At 30.7% G+C, this 23226-nt stretch overlaps 2 protein-coding genes across 7 annotated transcripts in view; one reads left to right on the top strand and one right to left on the bottom strand.

Moving 5' to 3' along the window:
- Positions 1–12876, top strand: part of LOC106459575 — a 79763-nt gene extending 66887 nt beyond the window's left edge. For 2 of the 5 annotated variants that reach the window (XM_022386078.1, XM_022386079.1), the window contains exons 6-10: positions 153–205; positions 4251–4348; positions 5246–5600; positions 6463–6543; positions 7700–12871. In XM_022386078.1, the coding sequence (XP_022241786.1) occupies positions 153–205; positions 4251–4348; positions 5246–5600; positions 6463–6543; positions 7700–10183 (3071 nt within the window). In that variant the 3' untranslated portion in view covers positions 10184–12871. Of the gene's footprint in view, positions 1–152; positions 206–4250; positions 4349–5245; positions 5601–6462; positions 6544–7699 lie in introns of all 5 variants that reach the window. The other 3 variants (XM_022386076.1, XM_013919204.2, XM_022386077.1) reach the window with 3 other exon arrangements.
- Positions 6290–23226, bottom strand: part of LOC106459574 (protein RMD5 homolog A-like) — a 31083-nt gene continuing 14146 nt past the window's right edge. The window contains exons 5-10 of one of the 2 annotated variants that reach the window (XM_022386080.1): positions 19738–19907; positions 19265–19430; positions 17677–17779; positions 16535–16689; positions 16098–16162; positions 6290–6312 (exon numbers count right to left, since the gene is read on the bottom strand). In XM_022386080.1, coding sequence (XP_022241788.1) covers positions 16099–16162; positions 16535–16689; positions 17677–17779; positions 19265–19430; positions 19738–19907 — 658 coding nt within the window. In that variant the 3' untranslated portion in view covers positions 6290–6312; position 16098. Of the gene's footprint in view, positions 6313–12919; positions 15623–16097; positions 16163–16534; positions 16690–17676; positions 17780–19264; positions 19431–19737; positions 19908–23226 lie in introns of those variants that run through there. The other variant, XM_013919201.2, reaches the window with a different exon arrangement.

Here is a 23226-nt window from a genome sequence, read left to right as displayed (position 1 = left end):
AATGTATACTGATAAATATATAATATGGTCTATAAACATTAAGTAAGAAATATATAAGTGATTAACATCATTGTGCGTTTGGTTATTCAGTTTCTTAGATATACATTTTAAATAAATGTATTTCACTCAAAATAATATTCTTTTCATTGCAGTAGACTTGTATTGGTTCTTTACTTGCGTTCAAAATATTGGAGGTTATGAAAAGGTAAGTATTGAAACACCTATATACACAAACATAATATCAAAATCAAATTCGAGATATTTTTTCTTATGTTTAATTATACGAGTTGCAGTGTCAGTTTTGTTATTTTTTTTCTTATGTTTGATTATACGAGTTGCAGTGTCAGTTTTGTTATTTTTTTCTTATGTTTAATTATACGAGTTGCAGTGTCAGTTTTGTTATTTTTTCTTATGTTTAATTATACGAGTTGCAGTGTCAGTTTTGTTATTTTTTTCTTATGTTTAATTATACGAGTTGCAGTGTCAGTTTTTCTGATTGTATATCTCTCCCACCATAAAGGTGTAAGTTGACGTTCACTCTCATCCTTGTAGGGTGAGACATATGGATGAAGAATATTTGTTTTCCTTGTTCAATAGGGTGTTAAACATCCCTGTTTCATTACGAACTATCACCTTTGTAACCTGATGCTGGTACATTTTTTCGTTTCTCTTTGTTTGATTTTTGCTGTTGGCCTGAAATATGTGTGCATGTGGTAGACTTCATGGAATACATCTTTTATTACTATCTTGAACGTTATAATTTTCTATAAATAAACAAACTATACTATCGATAGAAACATTTTGTGAGTATTTTTTCATGTTCTGCAATATTCCTAATTAATGTATATTTTCATTTATTTAGTACTTTATTTTAAATATTAACTATGGACTATTTTTTCAGAAGTTTTAAGGCATATATTCAGGCGAACTTAAATGTAACGTACAACAGAAGCTAATCAATATATTAACGTAATGTTGACAAAATGTTTCAGTTTAACAAACAAATCTGTTTAACAGTTTTATTACTATGGAAACATTTTAACTTTTAGCTGTGTTTGTAGAACTGTGTGTGGGTTAAGTAGCTTTTCAATTTCATATTATTAAATTGTTAGTTGCACTTGATAACAGATTAAAAAAAGTTGCAGAAGCGTAAAAAATATATTTCATTTGTTTGCGAATTGCATAAAAAATCGTGTGTTGAATCTGAGCACTGCTAATTGTGAGTTGTTTATCGTCTAGAGATCTCATTAACTAAAAACCTGCTACCTTTTCTCAAGAGCATGGACTAAGATTGAATTATGAGTAATGATAGAAAGTACACAATCTCCCTAAATGATGATGCTTGGATATGCGCGAAATACGTTTGGATAAGGACGAATTCAATGTGCAGGAATATTCCACGGAGAGCAAAAATCAATATCTGTAAACGTACTACAAACGTTATTTGAGAAGTGTTCAGAAAAAGGAGTCGAACAAAACAGCTTTAAAGACCATTGTTTAGTTTCATCTTTGTTATCTCTTGAGAGCTTTGTACATCTTTTTCAATTTCATTAGTAATGAAAACTTTTCAAATCAAATTACGTAGTAGTGTTTAGAATATATACGAATAGTCCGTAAACTCTTCATTTAAGAGAGAGAGAGAAAAGGAGCTTAAAAAGAACTTACCAGTGTATATTATTAAATATAATAAAGAGGATATATTTACTATTACAAAGTAAATTTTATTTAAAGATAGTGCATACTTTCCCCCGAAAGAACAACGAGTGTGTGATTTTTATTATTCTAGTGATATCTTTTCAGATACTTTTAAAAGTACTTTAAATCACTTATTAATTTTAATCCTCTTCCGGAAACAAAATATAATAGTCACTTATTAACGTTTTAATGTTAATAAAATATGTATAAAAAGCTTTATTTTTAGGAGATTAAATTGTTCGTTTCCAGATTACCAATCACTTTTACCAACTTTGATGTCATAATATAATTGTTGTTTCTTAAGAAAATTTAACAGTACATCACTTTCGAAGATGGAGCTGGGGTTTGAAGAGTTCGTTGAACTCCCGTAGAGAACTGATTGCATTATATGATATTTATAGTTATGGACTTATATGAGTTTATGTCATGTGTGATGTGCACATTAAAATGCCTATGTAAGTTTTAGGTCAGTCAGTTTCAATCGTATGTTTCGACTATTCTGAGTTATAGAAATGTACGATGTAATTGGCTGAACGTTGAAAAACTAGACTATTCTATATATAGTGTATTTGATTTTGTGAGAACTATGAGGCGCTGCTGGTTGAGGAAGAAGTATGCAGATTTTGCTTTGTGTGTGTCTAGAAATTGAATTTTTTGTAGTTCATAAATAACAAACATTTTTAAAAGCTAAATTAATCAATAAATTGTGCTCTCCTATGTTCCCGTCGTTTTCTATGGATTCTTACTGCGTAATGTGTTATCCCCCTCCCATCCTCACCCCTTCTGTGCCTACTACACTCAGCCTCCCCAAATATGCTAAAAACAACCCTGTCGAAACCTCCTGGGTCTGTCACTGCATCTTCCCGAGTGCTCAAACAAACACAAAAAAAGTTGAAATGGTATTTTTATAACTATGGTGGGAAATGTTTTTATTAAGGAAATAACTAAATTTTACATATTTTTTTAAAATGGCAAATGAATGTCAAAATACATCAATTTGATAATTTTGTGATAGTATGCATCTAAAAATTATTTTGTTATGAATGTTTGTTTGTATGTAGTTATGCACAAAGCTACACAATGGGCTATCTGTGCTCTGCCCACCACGTGTATCGAAACCCGGTTTCTAGCATTGTAAGTCCGCAGACATACCGCCGTACCACTAGGGGGCTGTTATGAATGTACTGATTGTATTGTTATTGAAGTAGAAGTTACTAAGTCATTCACTGATTTTTATTTTGTTAAACACAAAGTTGCACAAGGGGCCATCTGTGCTGTGTGAAACGCAGAAATCGAATCTCAACTTTTAGCGTTGTAAGTCCTCAAGCTTACCGCTGAGCCATCGGGGCTGGAGTAACTTGTCTTTAATCTAAAGATAATTTATTTGCGTTATTCTGTCCAATCCTTACGGTAAATTCTCACGCTTTGTGTGTACAAATCGTAAACTTCAATAACAATTCCACAACATCATAGTTTCTTAGATAATTATTGGAACCCTATGTGAATAAAAAACGCAAGCAGTTACTTTATTCTTCCAAACCGTTTTTCCCTTTAAAGGAGGAAACCATTTTATTGTAAATTACAAGTTTTTTTAGCATTCTCTGTTATCGTTTTTTTTTTTGTCCTTGTCCCTATTTTCTAAATTTTTATTGTAACACACACATAAATATACAGAGAAATTACAAAAGCCTCTTAAAAATACAGTCTACATCAATAATTACAAAAGTTGTCAAACTGGTGCAGATATATCGTATATTTAGGAATTGCTTTATAAATGTTACTGTCAGAATGTGTTTAAACTGATGGTCTTTGTTTTCTTGACGAGAAATGTTATGGATGGCTTGCGAAGCTTTAATACTTTCAGCAGTGTTGGCAATCTTTAGAAAATGTTTCTTTACGTTGATCATTTGGAACAGGTAAATTGCTTGCTCAAAATAAGTAAAAAAAAATATAAAGTGTGTGTGTCTATTGAGTGATTATATTCAAAACTACAAAAATGACAAACTATTTGTTTCCAATTTTTGTTCTGACCCATTTTGAACAAAATAACTTGTACTTTTATATTTACAAAAATTTATATGAGTGGCCTGTAATGTATCAACAAAATATAAAATCGGACATAGATTGTGTTTTTTTGTAGTGCATGTTTAAAACCAAAGTAATTATTAGATGTCTTGAAAACAATTGGTTTAAAAGGTTTGTTGTCATCTTGAAGAAGTAATTCTAAATCGTTCTAGGTTACTTATGTGTTCTGTAATGGCACTTCATTAGCAATACATCAGTATGATTTTTAACGCAGAATTCTACCTTCAGGACAAAATGTTTCAATTACTTTTTAATAGATATATTTACCCTAGTAAGAAAGATAAATTGATATTCAGAGTAATAAAAGACAGAGAATGCATGAATGTTCGTTACTTTTTCCTCACATATTTCTTAATTATAAGATGCCTAAACAAAATAAAGTGAATACTATTACCAAAAAAAAACAAGACTACACTTAATAATTTCTTACTGATACATAATATTATAGCTATTGTTTTAAACGTTACTAGATAACTTCTAAAAAGTTGTGGAAGAATATATATGATGAACTTGGAGGAAATCCTGAAAGTACCAGTGCTGCCACCTGTACACGTAGACATTACGAAAGGTACGTAAGCAGTAAACACTGTTTCAAAACTCTATACGGATGAATGTATAAGCCTTTCCCACACATTGTGTATTTTAACACTTACATTACAAGAAATTCAATCTCGGAAATAAAGAAAAACAAGCTCGCGCTCTCTATCTTTTGTTTTGTATAAACAAGCTCTGATATCACCCGAGTTAAAGCTCTAAAGGTTACCTTAGTTATTTCATGTGAGGCATTTTTTTAGCCTTTCAAAGTGTTCACAGTTAACTGACTCCTACTCTCTCAAAATTAAACTAGTCTGAGTAGCCAAAACAATTCAGAGTTAGTTTATCTTTTTTGTTGTTGTTTACGTGAGCGGTATTGTTTTGTGGGGCCACAAACAACTAACAGTAGTTACATAACAATTTTATTTTGCTTAATCTCCCTTTGTTACCTAATGAAAAAGAAGGTTAATGATCAAAGTAACATTTGAGCACTGAAAATCTTCATATTAACATTCTTAATCTATGAATTTATTGCTTTAAATTACACAAAATTTTAAATTTTAAAGAAAAACGTGATGACATACTTAAGTATTCACAATAAACAATTTGTAGATGTAAATTTGTTTTGTAATTTTGTTTATTTTCCTGTTGATATTAACTTTACAGAAGTTAGAAGGATATCTTATTGGAAAAAATTCAAAGCAACTTTCTGCATTACAAATGTTCAAAATTATCACCAGTGCATGCAAAAATGAGGTCAATTTTCATATGAAGAGGTTCCTTTTCTATGACCTTTTGTGTTGTTATATTAGAATTTCTACAGATATTTCGTTTTTTAAGAATTATGTTTCTAGTGCCCATTAAAAAGTTTCCATATGAAGTTATTTCCAAACCTTATGTTTAGATCTATAGCTTCACTTTTAAATTGCAGACTTCTACTACCATTTGAAATATATATGAAAGGAACTGAAGACTCCATGTTCTCAAATGCTCTTTCTAAAAAGAAGAAAGTAGAGTCAACCAAAAAGAACCATATAATAAACACCACAAATAGAAATAATGCAAGGGAAGAACTAGAAACATCCAACTCTACAGTTTTTGATAATGATAGCTGCATGTCTGAAGCGTCAACTCATAATGAATCTGTCACCCAGGAAGAAAGACCAAAAAATCAGGCTGTTTATATTAAGAAAGAAGATTCATTTTATAATAATGCATGGCTTAGTGATCTTGAAAAACAGGAGCAAGAATGGGAGTCACGAAGGAGAAAAGAACCCAAACAAAAGGTAAGAGAAGGAGTGGTTTAGTTAGCATTCTCTGAACTCGTAGTTAGCTAAAATACACCTGGAATTTAGTACTTTTACCAGTGCAGAGAGAGAGAGAGAAAAGTAAGTAATGTACTAATTGACATTTTAGGAAAAATTATCAGTGCAGTAAGAAGAGATGTCATTAGTTGAAACAATATGGCAAATTAATAAACTTTTTTTTACATCATCAACACAGCGAATAATGAATGTCTTAACTATGTTTTGTTTTTCATTAATTTACTGATATCATTAGTATGGTAACTTTTGACTATGTCTTCTTAAAAGGTGTGGTTCAAGTGAATAACTACTTAAAATTCTATAGCAACAGTTCTTAATCTATGGTCTGCAGGCTCCCCTCTGGTGGGCCATGGAAAAGTAACATGATTATGGAAAGGAAGAGGCAACATAGTATATAGGTCCCATTGTGGTATGTCAAGATTTAAAAAATAAAATAAGGTTGTCTGTGAACAAAAATCCATTTAATGTTAAACATGAAATCATATTAATGTTTATAAATCAACCAACTTTTTAAAACACCCTGTTAATGTTGTATAACAATTTGAGTGATTTCTGCATGTGCACACACACCTACATATATTCACCTCCACTTTAATGTGTACAATTAGATTAAGAATTTTATTTATGGACATATTACCTTGAACTTTAACCAGAGATATGGGCATCTGTGAATCTGTAAAAAAAAAAAGTTTGCAACACTTATTGCAACAAGCAGAAGTGTGAAAAAAAAAATTGTTGAATTAATTGTTAAAGTTATTTTGTATTATGTGTATTGTGTTGAATTTCATTAGACAATCACAGTACATTAATTTTGTTACTTTAGCAAAGGAAAGATGATATACTCTTAGAGAAAGAAAAGAAATGGAATGAAATCAGGAAAAGAAATGCTGTGGGTCGTAATTTGGTAAGCGCATCTTTCTTTAGTTCTTACAGCTTTACCTAAAATGCATAATTTTGTGAATGTTAAGTCATCAGGCTTCTAGGTTAATTTTTGTTACTGTACATTAGTATGCTAAAGTTATTTCTGTGTGTATTATAAATAGGAATACACGGGTACCCGGCCAGATATTGGGCTACCCGGTAATACTCAAAGTTAAGCATCTAAGCCCTAATGTTTGTGGCAACTAATGCGGTACTGAAAGTTACAGTCAATAATTGGTTTAGTTATAAAAAAAGACGTGTTCCGAGCAACAAAAACTGACTGGCCACTGAAAGTCAGGATTCAGAAAACAATAGGGGTTAATAACAGGAATGACTTGAGAAGTGGATTTCTGGGGAAGGCGAGGGTTTTGAGAACAATAGGGGTTAGGGTTTGAGAAATTGGGGCTAGGCGTTGAAAGTAAAACTTGAATGTTCTGTTGGTTATTATTCGGTTAAACATAATGAACATCAATTTTGTTTTTGTTTCTAATTTTTGTGTATGTTGTTGTTTTTTTGGAGGGGGGGGGGCAAGGGGGAGAACCCGGTCCTGGTTGACACAGGGCCCCAGCTGAAGCTTAGTAATCGGGTACCCAGACCCAACATTCAGCCAAATTTTACTACCCGTGCATTCCTAATTGTAAACCTTTTTACCATTATGTCTTGACATGAAATAAAGTGATATTTATTTTAAGTTATAAAATAGTGTTATACTTTTATGAACATATATAATCCTAAAGCTTGTATGCTATTTATATGAAGTGGAATACAAAAAATATGGTGGTTCACATCAAGCAATAAATTATCACCAGACTTGAGCAATATCAGCTTTTACCAGTCCAACTAGATGAGAGTGAATGGAGCTATGTGTGCTTTTAGGGGGGGGGGGGGTATTTTTATTATTAGTTGTCACCCACTTATAAAAGAGTATTTTATGGTCATCTAGGATATAGCTGGCTCGTGTACTGCTCAAACTGCAAACTTGATTACCTAAAAAAAAAATATGAAATAGGATATATGTAGGTGGGTATCAATAAATATTGCACTCTGTTAAAGGTTTGTAATCCTTCGTATGTAAATGTGTTTTTATATATTTTATTTTCAAGCATTGTTTTTGATATCTACTTTCTTTTTAACTTCAGGTCAAACAAGTGAGACCATCAAGAGTTATCTCTAAGTCCAGTTCAACAGTGTACAAACAGCTGGTGAAGCCAGATCCTCAGAGTTTAGAAGAAGCAGACAAAATTACTTGGACAACTTCATCATCAAGCCAGAATGAGGCTGAAGCTAGTTTAACTGGACAGCACTTAGAAATACAAAATAATAACAACCTCAGAAACAGTGAACCAATTTCCCAACAACCTTACTCACTTCAGTTCCAACATTTCCCTTCTAATAACAAAAACACAGTAGAAAGTAATTCTGAAAAACAGATAATTCTATCCAAGTACTCGGGAAACACACAACTTCTGAAGAGCCCTGCTAGACTGTGTTCTGGGGCTAGTGGTATGAAGAGTGGTCCTTCCACGCAGTCTGTAAAAATTGAATATTCCACAGCAGGTGGGACACAGGAGCCAAAATCAGTTTATAAAACAAGTATTATGTCTCCACTTTTATTTCGCAAAAGATCATTTCCTCGCACCATTGTTCCATCAGCCAATAGTAACACTCAGCTTTCTCTGCTTCAACATAAAGTTACAAGCCAAGACTTAGATCCACATACTTCTGTATCTGGCATTATCAGCGAGTCATATAAGCAAACAGCTAGAGGGAGACTGCTTGGGGGAAAGGAAGCTTTAGATCTACCTCTTCCTCGGCCATCTGTGATTCATCATACCGAAAAGGTGGGATCACCACCTCCAGATCAGAATAATGGATTATCCCAACCTATCTATGAACAGATATCTCCAGCATCAGAACCATCATCTCCTCCTCCTCCTGTAGAGAAGAAAGAACCCAATATTCTAAATAAAATAATGGAACACATGACTCAGACACTCCCAGAGCTAACCAGCAGACATTCACCAGTATCTCCAAATTCAACAGCAGTATCATCAGTGGCTTTACATTCTTTTAAACCAGACCAATGTAAAGACACCCTTTCACCACTGTTTACATCTTCCAAGACAGAATGTCCATTATTACTAACATCTGCCTTAAAAACAGTGTCTCCTGGTTTATTACCTTCAGTTTCTTCAACAGGATCACCAGTGTTTTTACCATCAGATTCTATAACAAGACCTTTGAATTTCTCTCCCAAGACTTCCACAACGGAATATCAGATGTCTTTACCTACAGCCTCAATTACAGCAGGCTCACTGGTGTCCTTAGGACGCACTAGATCTCATCATATGAATATTACACTAGCAAGTGATGATGATACAGCTAGTCAAACAGTTTCTTACACAGGCCAATCTAATCTTCTTCCTAAAAATTTCAAAACTGTTCTTGATGTTGAAAAATATCAATTTTCAGCCTTGCCACATGGAATGTTACTTTCTGATACTCAGTATTATAACAAACATTCCTTTGCCACCTCAGATTATCAGTATGAATCCATCAAGACTAGAGTGCCTCACCTCAATGGAACCTTTGCTCACCAGTCCAAGAACAGCTTTCATGCACTTGCCATCTGTCCAGCTGTTGAACCCATCTCACCAGTGACCCCAACTCCATCACCCCCACTTGACTCTCATCATCATATTTCTCAAGAAGGATTTGCTAAATCTCTCCCTACATTCTTTAGTGATGACAATTACCAAGCACTGGATCTTACTATGAAAAAGAATTCCTCAACACTGAAGCAAGATCCATCATGTACAAAAGTACAAGAGTATAAAAAGGTCACAACCATTTCCACTGAGCCAGAAGGTTGTCTGGACCTTTCAATAAAGAAAAAACAAAAAATAGAGGTCGTAAACCAGTTTAAGTCACCTTCTAATTTCCCTGCTGTAGAAAAAAACTCACAATTTGTTCAGACCAACTCCACTGCATGGCCTGTCAACATCTGCAAATCACACATAAACAATGAAATATCCATACAAGCACATATAGACACTAAAGTCCCCATACAGGCCCATACAACACAGATAGAGAACAAAGCACCTAGGCAAATATACACATCAAATGTAAATAGTAAAACACCTAAATCATACATAAATATTAGAAATAAAACTCCCACAATGAGTCATACAACACAAGAAGTTAACATTAGTGATGAAGCCCCTTTACAGTTTCATACAACACATTTACCCAACAAAGCTCCCAATCATGTGTATAGCCAAAATACTAAGCCTTCAATTGATCATGAACTTCATCTTTCAAAACATCAAACTTCTAATGAAGCAACATTAAAATCTTGTTTAATTTCAAAAAATGACTTCCTTGCATCAGACTCATCAAAGAAAGCCTATGTAACAGAATATAATCCCCAGCTCCCCCAATTTATAAACCCAACTGTGCACCCTTATCATTCCCCACTATTGGGCTATGTTCAACAACCTTTCATGCCCTTAGAAGCAATTCAGGCCAGTGTAGCAGCATGCCAGAACATCATTGGTCGAGATTTCTTTAACCTTTTCCCCCAATTATACCATCAATTTTATAAAAGATCTAACACACCATAACTTTAGCGAGCACTTTGTACAGTTAAAAATAGCTTCCTTTACTGATAATGATCATGGGTGTATAAAGTAAGTGTTCATCAAAACATTCAACACATCTTTGCTTTACACTGTGTGTGTGTGTGTGTGTATGTATATATATATATATATATATAAATAAATAAATATATATTGTACGTGGCATGTAGGTAAATATAAATTTACTTAAGTTTAACCTGCATGAAGAAAATTGTCAGTTATTATATTATAGTGTATCTTACAAAGTGTGTAATTTTTTAAGACTGCTTTTTCACTTGGTTTTGGTAGCAGACAACTGAATTGTTCTTCAGGTCAGGATATTCCAAGTTAATAACGTCTAAAATGTCAATAACAACAAAGCAATAGGACAAATTAAATTTGTTTATAAAAGACAGACAAGTAACAGAATTTCCAAAGCATTTTAGCTATGTTTAGTACATTTATTTTAATCTTTACTGTTAAGTAGGTGTAACTCAAGTATTAACTGAGATAGTTATAACATCTACTTAATACAATGTATACTCTTACAAAAAAGTTATAAAACAAGGAGAACATCACTAGCATAACAATGGAGGGGTTCCAGAAATATTGTTCCTGACATTTATGTTATTTTTCATTCATTGTTCACACTCAATAAAATGAAAATTCAGAAACAAATTTTACACTTATTTTTATGTAATGGCAAATACTTCTTCATAATTAACTGATAAATAGTGTTCCTTGCATACATTTATCTGATATTAAACTCTGAACCTATTGTTTTATAATGTGCCCCTCACCCTATAAATCATAGTTTCACCGCTATTAAATATTAATTGTAGCTTTGAAGACTCTTCCTCATTTAATGTGAATGGTAAGCACAATTAAAAAGTATTTTAATAAAAAAATGAATTTACAACACTTTGACATCTTGCATCCAGTTTTTTTTTTAATTGTAGCTAGATTTTGATCTTCTTCAGAAGTCATCGCAATCATCAGGCTACTGAATATTCCTGAATAGGGTCAAAAGCTACATACAAAAAACAAATGGATGCAAAATAACAAATTAATTTTTTATTAAAATTCTTTTTAATTTTGTTTACTAATTGCACTGGTTATACATTAATACACCAAAATAAACATTTGTGCAGCTCTTAGAGGGTGATAAAAAAGCTTAAGTAATTTAAACAAATGAAACTATAAACAAAAATATAATGCAGAAACTTCCATTTATACCAGAGATTATATAATTTAGTTGTATTGTTTACAAGGTAACACTAATCCTAAGCTTTTTGTTACACACCTGTGTTAATTGCTGTCAGAATAAAGCATTTTTTGTATATGGTCACAATTATCTGTGCATAAGCTGCTTTTCAATCACCATGACAATATGGTGTTCATAAGTGTTATCTGTCCCAAAGATCTATTTATAAATGCATTGTGATATATGGTAAGACAACAACCAATTAAATTCAAGTTAGCATTGAGACATGTCATAGCATATTTGTCACACTTAGATTGTTCTGGTTGTAGTTTGAAATAATGAACACTGCATGGTAATAAAACTGGTTTAAAAATGAATAACCTTTTTTTCAACAAATGCTTCACTTTAACATCTTATGGAAATATTCTGGTAATAAAAGAAAAACGACAAACTCTGTAAGGAACACTTATATTTCATTAAAAAGGAAATGAGTATGTAATTTACAAGATCCAGATGTTTATTTCTGTATTCAGTTTTTTTTTGGCTTAATTTGTAGTTAAAAAATGTTTACACCTGTATCACAGTCTGAATTGTAATTGTTACAGTTTAAAAAAAATTTGAAAATTCTGAAACTTTTTATTTACATCTATATTACTATCCAATATGTGATTCCTTAGATAAAATAAATTGTTTCTACTACCTAATTATGAATGTCAGAATGTAGTCTTTCAGGTTTTCTTGAGAAGGTCAGACAAAGTAAATGAATTTATGAAACTACAGTCTGCATAACAAATGCTAACATAATTAAAAGAAAGTGCTACAAACTTACATATTACAGTAATAAGTTAAAATCCTCTTAAGAAAACAACTGTTAAGAGGAAAATAAACCATCTGATAAATCAATAATATTTTACTCTGTGATTGTGATGGAAAGGTTGTATACATCACTCTCCTGTTGTCTTGGCAATTTGTTCTTGTGCAGTTGATGGATGGTGTAACTGAAATAATAACTCTCAAACAAATCTACATTCTTATACATTTAAAAAGAATAAAAACAGCCTTTCATATTGAAATATTTAAATGTAATGATTTTGATAGATAATAATCTGTAGTTTCATAATAATACAAATTACGACCTACACTTCTAAAATAAGAAAATGCACCACACATTTAATTGTTAATGGATGCTATTCCAGCTTGCACAAACAGCTAGCTGAAGTGACCAAAGCTTGTTAAATAAATCACAGTTCTTCTAATTAAAAACAAGATCACAATAGTAAAACATGTTTAATCTTTGGTCTTTTTGGATGATGGAATGTGTAATTCCAAAATATCCAAAGATTAGACATTCTTTTGTTTTACCTTGGCAATCCAGTTTTTAATTACAGTTCTTCTAGTATTAAAATTGTTTACACAGTGTGATATTCAGATGCACTTATGTCTAACATGTAAAAATCAAGTATTGCAATAATGGAAAAGTTGAAGAAAACTGCTTGCAAGAAAATAAAATGAACAAAGGAAAGACTTAAACACCTATGTACAATAAAGAAATAAAACTTTATTCTTTATACAAAAACTTGCTTGAGTTATAAATATGTGAACTTGGCCAGCTTGAAGGTAACACTAGAACAGGTTGACTTCTGTAGTATGGAGGTGGTATCACACTTTCACCCAATGAAGACTGAACAGGTTGTGGCTGTAATACATTGATTTGTAAAGAAAGACCAAAATTCTAGTGTGGTATCCTGCAGTCCTAGATTATACATGTTAGTAATCACAGGCAGGGAAACTTAACTCCCAGCTCATACCAACTTGTACAAACTTCTATACCACTCCCTCCACTTTCATATGACAGGGGAGAGATGTGAATAAAGCATGGCCAACAAGTATAAACTCTGCAGAATGATCATTGTAGTGTGAAACCTAAACTAGGTATGAGGATTAATGCAAGTTTATCAGTATTCACACCCTGTTTACAAGAGCAAATTAACTGCAAGATACCTGCACAAAGCATGTTTATCAAATGCTACAACAGAATACATAATAGAAAAAATACACATCTGAAATTAACAAGTTTTATACAGTAATCAACTACATAAATAATAATATTGCCATGTTATTTCTCTATACATAACTGACTGTTTATTATAATTTCCTTAATTTATCTAAATCTATATTTCCTTCAAAAACACAAAGAAATGACTTTTGAAGTATAAGACATTTTTATTAATAAAAATATTAAACTGAAGATGGCAGTAGCTGTTAACTTTTGACTCATATTAGTAGCTATTTTATTTTTAAAATTGTTGTTTTTGAAGTAAACATCATAATGTACCTTAAAATAAATTACTATACTTGAATTAAATTAACTCAGAAATGTCAGTAATGCAGGCAAATTCTAATGAAAAAGAGCATTTCTAAATAGTAATAGATATTAAGATTGCAAGACCTTACTACATTGCATAAGATTCTATATATTTTATTTAAAAAATTCTGTTTAGCCTGAAATAGACTATTTAATACTAAAATTTAAAAAATACTCTTAAATTCTAAAGTTTATTCACTAATGTAATTTTTTTGCTCTTAAGACAAGTTTAGTAAAATGACCTTACATAATCTGGAATGTACTGTGTCTTGCATCAATGATTTACAATTTTCATATATAGATAATGCTGCACAACTAACCTTCAGTAGTATTGGAATAAATTAAAACTCAATTACTACCAAGAAAGTTAGTATTTCAAACTAAATAAAAAGATAAAACAAAGCCTTTTTTTTTCTCTTTCTTTTATTCAACGAATGAAAACCAATTAATAAAAAAGATTATACTGTGTAACAAGAAAAACAATTTTAACATTCATTGGCATAAAACACAACAAAACAGGTCCTTCTAGACAGAAGAAAGATGTTCAGACAATACAGTTTCTATGGTCTTATGATAATTTACATTCAACAAACTAGCCACATATTTTTTATTTAAAAAATAGACATATTATAACCTTGTTTTACAATGACAAAAGAGAAAAATCAAGTGAAAGTAATACAAGCAAAAGTCTATTGTGAAACACTTGTCACACAACACAAGAAAGGCATATGGACTTCACCATCTGAATAAACAACAAACACTATACCATACTTTTTGCACCAATTATGGTACACTACACTAAAATCATTTTTCCATAGAAAAAGAAAAATTAAATGTAGCCAGTGGTAAACTCTATTCTAAATGCTGTAATATGCATATAATCATTAGCTCAACATGTTAGGTATGTTGTGCAATTTTGATCCCTGTAATTGTGTAAACATGTAAACCATTTTATCTTTAAAAGGTCAGTAGTCAAATTGACAGAAACTTCATTAAATATACAGCTATTATAGATATGATCACCATTTCATCAATGACAGTTTCACCTTATGGATATATTTGTGCTAAAATGCTTGGAAAATTTACAAGATGGCTTACTGTTATCTGAGGATTGTAATTCTGATTTGCATTCAGTCTGTCCTTATACAAACCCAAGTTTACAATGTATTATAAATATAAACATCTAGTATCTTTTAAGCAAATTAAATTTATCAGCTCTAAAATGTAGAAACAAGTCTCATACGATCAATCTAGTGACCATTCTTTATGAAGATAGAAAATTTTAAGATAGAACTGCTTTACCATCTACTTTGCCATCAAATTTTTAGCAAAGAATGTCTAGTGCAACACTGGAAAAGAAATACATTTCATGCCAATGTTGAGATAAGAATAACTTATGTTTGCTAGTATGGTACCAAATTCCCATGTTAATTTAAGTCTTACTGGAAGTTTTTCTCAGTGCTTAAGGTTATTACTCGGAAATGATTCGCATATTTTATTTCAGTTCAAACTTTTCACTAATAAAGGACAAGAATAAATTCCTAAAGTATTTGGCTGAAGAAATCTACTTAGAAAAAAGAAAGCTATTTTAATTTAGATATTCGACACAATCTTAATTTGCATCTCCAGTAAAAAATGTTTATACAAACAAAACCACTTCTGTTTATAAACATTTTCTATTAAAATTTCAAAAACAATGTTGTTTGTACACACTTTTCAAATGAAAAGATAATGTTTTGTACACCAAAATACACATCCAGAACATTTCTGTAAAATACAGTCTTTCGAACAAAACTTGTATGGTTTATTTGTTCAGTAAAGAAAATTTTCCTTCATGGTTTCAAAAATATGAGTCATAAATAACCCCCAAGAATAACTGGAAGAGAAATACAGAAATAAAATAGTATAATAACTGTTCTTGATGATAAGGACTTTCATAAAGATTCCTTAACTTAGAAGCAGAGAAGAATTTTATTATGGTTTTTTCTCACAAAATTGATGTGAAGAAATTCATGAATATGTTAGTCAATAAAACTTATATCCCCGTAAAAACAAGCTTTCATTAGCCAATGAAAAATTAACATCTTTTAATTTTCTACCTCAATTTTTATTTGCTATTAAATTTTACAAAAAATCAAGATCATTACCTGCTTTTTATACTTCCCAATTACAACTGATTTTAGCCATAGATCTAATAAGAAGTACAGTAACTCTGAATGGAATTTAAAATAATAAAAAAAACACATCTCTTGATTTTCCTGTAGTACTAGAAATTTTCAAATCTTAAAAATATCCTCAAGTTAAGTCTCAAAATTAATGATCTAACTAACATTGTTTCATTAAAAACTTACCCTAAAAATGTATCATTTTAGCATCAGATGGACTCTGTTCCACAGGGCAATATGGACATTTTAATCTGAAAACAAAAAAGGGAAATCTGAGTTTAAATCTTTAAGCACACTGATGTGAGAAACTTCACTTGTGACGAGTTAAAATTTTTGATATTTAAATTCTTCTTCATTTTATACATTCAGTAAATATTCAAAAGTTAATGACTAACGTGTAATATCATGTTTATCTCTTTTTGTCACCCACATCCTTTTATTCCCACAAATTTATTATTTACAATTAATTTAATCAAAGAAATAAAACAAGAGGCTAAAGTTTGCTTGAAAGATACATGTTAACCCATTACAACTGCTCAATCAGTAAAGCTTCTAAAACTAGAATACTTAACCAACTGAAAGACATACTTTAGTATCATTAGTCCATTACAACCACAACTTACTTGTTGCCATTTGCCAACTTGTGTAATGCATCTCGAGAGATGACGTGGCCACAAACAAGCCTCATGGGAGGATTGTTTTCTGAGCTTTGCTGTCGTAATATGGGACAAGCAAAGATGGAATGAAATCGCCCACTTTGTCCTAGGTCTATTTCAATCTTTATCAGAGCAGAAGATAGAGAGAAACATACTTTAAATCATCATTCTTTAATAACATTTGGAATTCTTAAATAAGTATACTTCAACCAAGCAAATGGTCATGTTTAAAAACCTTTGTAAACCAATAAAACCAATCTTAAATCAGTAGTTATATTTAAAGATCAAAATTCAGTATAACAGGGACAAACAGCTGCTTACAAAATACTAGATAGCTAATTAATATAGCTGGAAGCAATAACAACATACATTTTCAAATATTTAATCAACACCTAAAAATGAACATGAAAATTATGCCTTAATTAATTTAATTCCACATACATAGATATTTTTCGGTAATTCTGTTAATATTAAAGATATTTTTTGTAAATACTATTCGTACACTAAAATTAAAGAAACATTGGAAATTGAGCATTTCTGGAAAGAAGATATTCCAGTTATATAGTTCAAAAGCACTCAGGTGACATCTTTATTTTATTTCCATTTTTTTCTTTTATCCACCTGTTCATCCTTTTTATTTGATAAATGTCATGTATACTAAGCATATAAGTTTAGTACTCCTGCATACTAAATATCCATAAGAGTACTTCATCTATACTACATGATACTGCTTCTTGGATGACTAAATCCTAAGCACTTTCTATGTAAAGACACTATATGAATAAAAAAAAAAGGACTATGTAATGAAATTACAGATTAATTACTTTTTAATCAGTGATGCTGCAAGCAAAGAACTTCATATTCATTAATACTACAAGTCAAGCAATTCCTATGCAGTGATACTTCAGGTCAGACACTTCTTTTCTAATAAGATTACAGATCAAATATTTCCTCAGTAAAGAGTACGGATCAACTAATCAATGTTCTAAGACAAATACACCAAACTTCATTACAAATATGGGCTTTACCTAAGAGTTAAGTATCTAATGTTATCCTAACTGTGCATATACCTAGTTTATGATAATTCCCTACCACACACACACACTTACAGGAAGTTCATCTCTAGAGTTCCACACATCAGCTACCTGTCTTTGCTGCATAACTTGCCTGATATTTAGAAGAGCAGGAAGAGCTACACAACCAGCATTGATGCTAAATGTTCAACAAAGACAGGAAATTTAAAAGATTATTGAGTTCAATTGATATATACAACAGTTCTGTCAACCTTATGATGAAGAAATGACCTCATGCTCGATCATTCTCACATTCAAGTATAATTCAACAACTATTTATCACAAACTTTTAAGTTTCTCTCAAAATAAACTATTCATGATTACAAATGCTTGAAGGATAGAAAAAATAAGTCTTAAAATAATCACAAGCCAAATTGATAACTAGAAAGACATAATAATAGGAAATAATTCATGATCAACACTACAGTTTTGGCAACCATAATGTTAATGGTCAATTCAGTGTCAAAATGCTAATCACCAATTTTATTTGCTTAAGACAGGTAAAAAGCACTAAGGTGTCTATTGCTTAAATGCATTTAGGTATCAGTAAGTCACATTCAGTAAGTAACTGTAGAGTTTTGAAGAGTAAGTCCAGTCATTTACTTCTTACTATAAAGATGATCTATTGTGTGTGTATGTCTGTGTTAGTATCCATCATCCAGCTTGATTACTGTAATATTTGGTATGGTAATTGTAAACTGTCCAATGGTGTACCTGGGCTATTATATTTTTGTCAAAGGAGGGAGATCAAAAACACCTTGAAACAGGTCACATTTACATCATTTATACAGTTTTGACTTTGAATTTAAAGACACAAATACCTTAATCAGTTACATAAGTCAATTATTACCTTCCACAAAGCAAGGTATGCAATTAGCATCTAGTGAGGTCATTAGAAATTCGATAACAAAAAATGAAGGAAGAAGAACATTATCTAACAATCTTCTTTACAATTTTCTGCTAAAAATACACATGCTTATGACATTAATGAATTTATTTTAAATTTACTGGAATTAACCTTAGTTATATTATACTGCTCTTTGCTCTTTTTTTTCACTATGTTATGAGATCATTACTGACATTTATGAACAATAAATGTTTCTAAGTGTTGTTTTGAAGATTTATGAAAATGCTGATTAACATTTACATGAAGTAAGATAAATTAAATGATGTCTTATATTTTTATGGCTTAATGGTACCTTAACTGTTGTTAAACTCATGATAAACATGTTTTAATGTTTTTTATTGAAACATTACATATTCAAAGTACACAATTTACTTTTTTAAAAATTAATTCTCTGAGATAATAATGTATACTTGTACCATTATATGTACTCAGTAACATTCTACACTTGACCTTCAATTAAGAATAAAATGGGGCAAATGACAGATTTTTATAGCATACTATACTGTACATTTTTCACAAACACCAAACAAAGGATTTATTTTCAATGTCCATGGAAACTTCAAGATAAAATGACAGAATAATTTTTAGTAAAATAACTATTTAAAGAAAAGAAAATTTTTCAAATGACAACTCAACTACTTTTTGTTTTTGACAAAGTTACACACTGCTACAACGACTTCCATGGAAGGCCTAAACACAACATTTTTTTAAACCTACCAGACAGTGAGAGGACTTTCCATAGACAATCCCAACATGTTACAAGCATCTTTAGTGAATACTTCACAAATTTCAGACCAGTGGACAGGATCAAGAATATAGCTGTATGGTGAGTTTTGAACACCCTGAGGAAGGTACAGGAGACTACCCATCAACACTTGGATCTCTGAAACACCAAACAAAGTTATAATGCTTAACAAATTAAATAGGACCTCATCTCTGTATGATAATAAATCAACCTCATGGAACTCGTTTAATGATTTTTCTTTCAGGAAATTAATCTATATTCTGTATATGACTAATACTTAAGTCATTTTTTAAATCGTGACTACTTAGAAAGCAAGCACTTTCTGCTACAGGTTTTAAGAAACCAGTTCAATGTAAACCTATGTTAAAAAGGACTAATGGCCATCTGTCATGCAAGGTATATTCAAAATATAATTTATAATGTCAGAAAACTATGTGTACTTTACCTTTCTCATGAGAAGTTGCTAGATGTTGAAAATATTCTCGAGCATACTGAACAGTATCATGTTGCTTTTCAATTCCTTGCTGTAACAATTCAATAAATCGTAGTCGATGAAGTTTAAATTCAAGAAAACTGCCTTGAGCTTGTAATCGATCTCTGTTTCTGCATGCCCATCTGTAACAATGTCAAAATCAAGGTTTTTAGTAAATCTAGTTTAAAAAATACTGATACTGAATAACGTATCAACAAATTAAGAAAGAACTAATCTATAACGCAAGCATTAAATACTGAGTACAAATCAATCTCTAGATTCTGCTTTACACAGAAATGTGACTACTACTTAATTGATAAGTACTGTTCTCTCAATTCTTAAAATAATTGTTATAATGATTAAGTAATAAAAATTTCTTCTTTTACTACCTATAATACATAAAAAATTTTGTGGTTCTCTAGTAGCACAATAGTAAATGCTGATCATGTTTATAAAATTGGTAATCAATATATTCTTGGCTTTCTTAGCATATGTGATGTATTTCATTGTTCAAGAGCTACAAAGAACATCATTAATTGACCTCAGAAAGTTGGATACATATTGTTCACTTACATGTGTATGTGTAATTGATATAATGAAAACAGAAACATAATAATACACTTTGGCAAATTAAAAAAACACATTACTTCATCATAAGACAATGAAAACAATGAAGACAATGATACAATAATTTTGAGGCCATGAGACAAAATTGATAATTAGCAAAATAGAATAACAATTTTAAAGGTGATGGAGGACAAATGTGGAAAATTTGTAAAAACAAATTGCTTTTAATTAAAAATAGACCTGTAATTAAAAAGAAGAAGTTAACAGGGAAGGAAAAAACTTATTGGCTTACAAAAAACACATTAGGAAAAAAAATGGATAAGTTTAAGAGGTTTAAATTAACACATTGGATAGAAAGTTTACAACCAGAAATTTGGTTAAAAGATAAATTAGAAAATAAAAAGGAGTTTATGAGAAACAGCTATCAGAGCCCTATACCCTATGTGAACGAGATTGGTGCACTGCAAAAAACATAATTTCTGTGAAGCTATATGTAGCAATGTTTACAATAATTCCAAATTTACTAAGTGTATCTTCATGAAATTTGGTAAGCTTTCAGTAAACACTACAAGTATATTGTACACAAGAAAATTAGAATTTTAATAAAGTATTTCTACTAAAGATTTGATTGTGAATTTAAAAAGTCAGTCTGACTCAGATGATTTTAATATTAAGAATAAAAATACTTATTTCCTCTTACAGTTTTCATCTGTCATTTACATAACCACTAGAATCTCCAATATAAAAACAAAGTTTTATTTGATGAAATTTCAAACTTTATCTTTATTTTCTTTATCATAATCATGACTTTTTTTCCTAGACTGCAGATTGTAACAGACAATTATAATTATTTCTTGTTTTTGTTTTGTTTGTGTTTGTAGTTAAGCATAAAGCTACACACAATGGGCTATCTGTGCTCTGCCCACCATGGGCATACAATTATGTATAACTAGTGTGACAAAACAATAAATCACCAAGCAACAGTTTAGTGCAAACTATGGGAAATGAGATATTGAATTACATCCTGGATGATGGCAGCTCACAGAGATATTTTTTCATTTAATGATATTTCACTTAAATTTCTTCATCTAACCTAATAAGATACTAATTTTTACATTTTAATTATTTTGGTAACAATAAATAAATAAATAAAAAAATTTACTACTTACATCAGGGTTCTTCTCTTTTTACCATCAGAAAAATTAAGTAGACTTTTTTGTGATGACTTTTTTATATGTTTCAGAAAATATAATTTACAACAAAATATTAACATATCCAAAAAAATTTAATGTTCTAAAACTATTAAATCTATCTGGCTTTCTACTAAAGCTATAAATGGATAAAAACATTGTAGGTTGGTTGAGCAGCCAAACTCCAACAATGGAAAAAAATGAAACCGAAGCTGAATTTTTCAAAGTACCATACAATTTCAATAAATTAAAATCTTCTCTTTCTATTATTTATAAATAATCCAATAGCAAATGTCAGGAATAATAACTGACATTTTTTAAAAGATGGGATGTGGTAGGAGGTGCATGGTATGCGGGTTTGACTTTCTGTATATCTCAGTAAAGAAAGAAACTATAAATTTACGTTATAGCCTAGAAATATCTATAGTACAAGTTTATAATTTGTGTTAAACTCAGATGATCATATTGGGGTAAAAAGAAAATCTAAAACAGACAATTTGGAGCAAAGAAGCATCATGACACAGAGAAGTGAAGGTTGAGAACTTATTTAAATGTTTCCTGTTTAGGAGAAGGAATATTGCTTAAATTTTCATAAGTAAAGGTCGAAGAAAAAGTACAGAATTAGCTGTACTCCCATCCTAATATTTTCTTACCCTTAATGTATTTAAAAAGATCCTCATTATTACTTTCACATTTTCAACAAAACTTTTTTTCACATAGTTTTTGATTTCCATATTTCCCATTTGACCAACTTTCTTAATCTTCTCTAATCCTCCAAATCTCCCATCGTTGCACACAGTTTAAACTTCTTACTTCGTTTTATCCTTTATACCCTATGCAAAGCAACCTCATTTTTTCCTCACAGTCACCCTCTTTTTTCATAAGTGACACATCTATCTTGAATATTTAAGTCCAGGTTAAGTAATTACTACACAGGATCACCTACAAAAGTTGTAATATTTTCAAAATGAGATCCAAAACTCAAGCACTTTTGTATAGTTGACTATTCTTCTTCAGGAGAATAAATGGTTATGTTTAATCAGTTTACTGAAATATATAGGCTCAGATTTCGATGTCACGTAAACCGGAAGTTCAATATGAGATGGCATTGCAAGCTAGCCAATCATGACTTAAGAGTTGTTTGTGTCAGGTTTATAGTTTTGTGCCAAAGGAGTAAAGTTCATAAAAGACTTATGATGGATAACTGTTATAGGAATTGTTAAATAATCTTTATAAAGATAAAAATAAAATAAACAAAAGAAATAAGAGTAAAATGTGATGGGAAATAATAATGTAGCTCAACATACAGGAAATCAAACCAATATATAGAGAAATTTAAGGAAGAATAATACTAATAATGTAAAGTAAGTTTAATCATGAATTTAGTTTTGAAAATATTTTCAGAGACTTGCGAAGGTCAACAACCCTGGGATAGAGATTGATACCATTTGGCATTACAGTATTTAATGGTGCTATCCAATAAGCTTCTTTAATTTCCCTGTTTCTGTTAGATGTAAAATTTGTCTCTATATCCTTAAGTTTAATGTCTTCAAGAGACTGTCCAGGCATGTTAAATTGTTTTGCAACTGTTCTGTTTGTTTGTTTTTATTGTTGATTTATGGTTATTAAATATATAGTTGTTTTGGTTTGACCTACATTTTGGAAATTGCATTTTTGACATGGGATTAAGTAAATAACGTTTTTT

The sequence above is a fragment of the Limulus polyphemus genome, unplaced genomic scaffold, assembly GCF_000517525.1.
Source record: "Limulus polyphemus unplaced genomic scaffold, Limulus_polyphemus-2.1.2 Scaffold630, whole genome shotgun sequence".
Lineage (NCBI taxonomy): Eukaryota > Metazoa > Arthropoda > Merostomata > Xiphosura > Limulidae > Limulus > Limulus polyphemus.
This window is presented reverse-complemented; position numbering and strand designations above follow the sequence as displayed.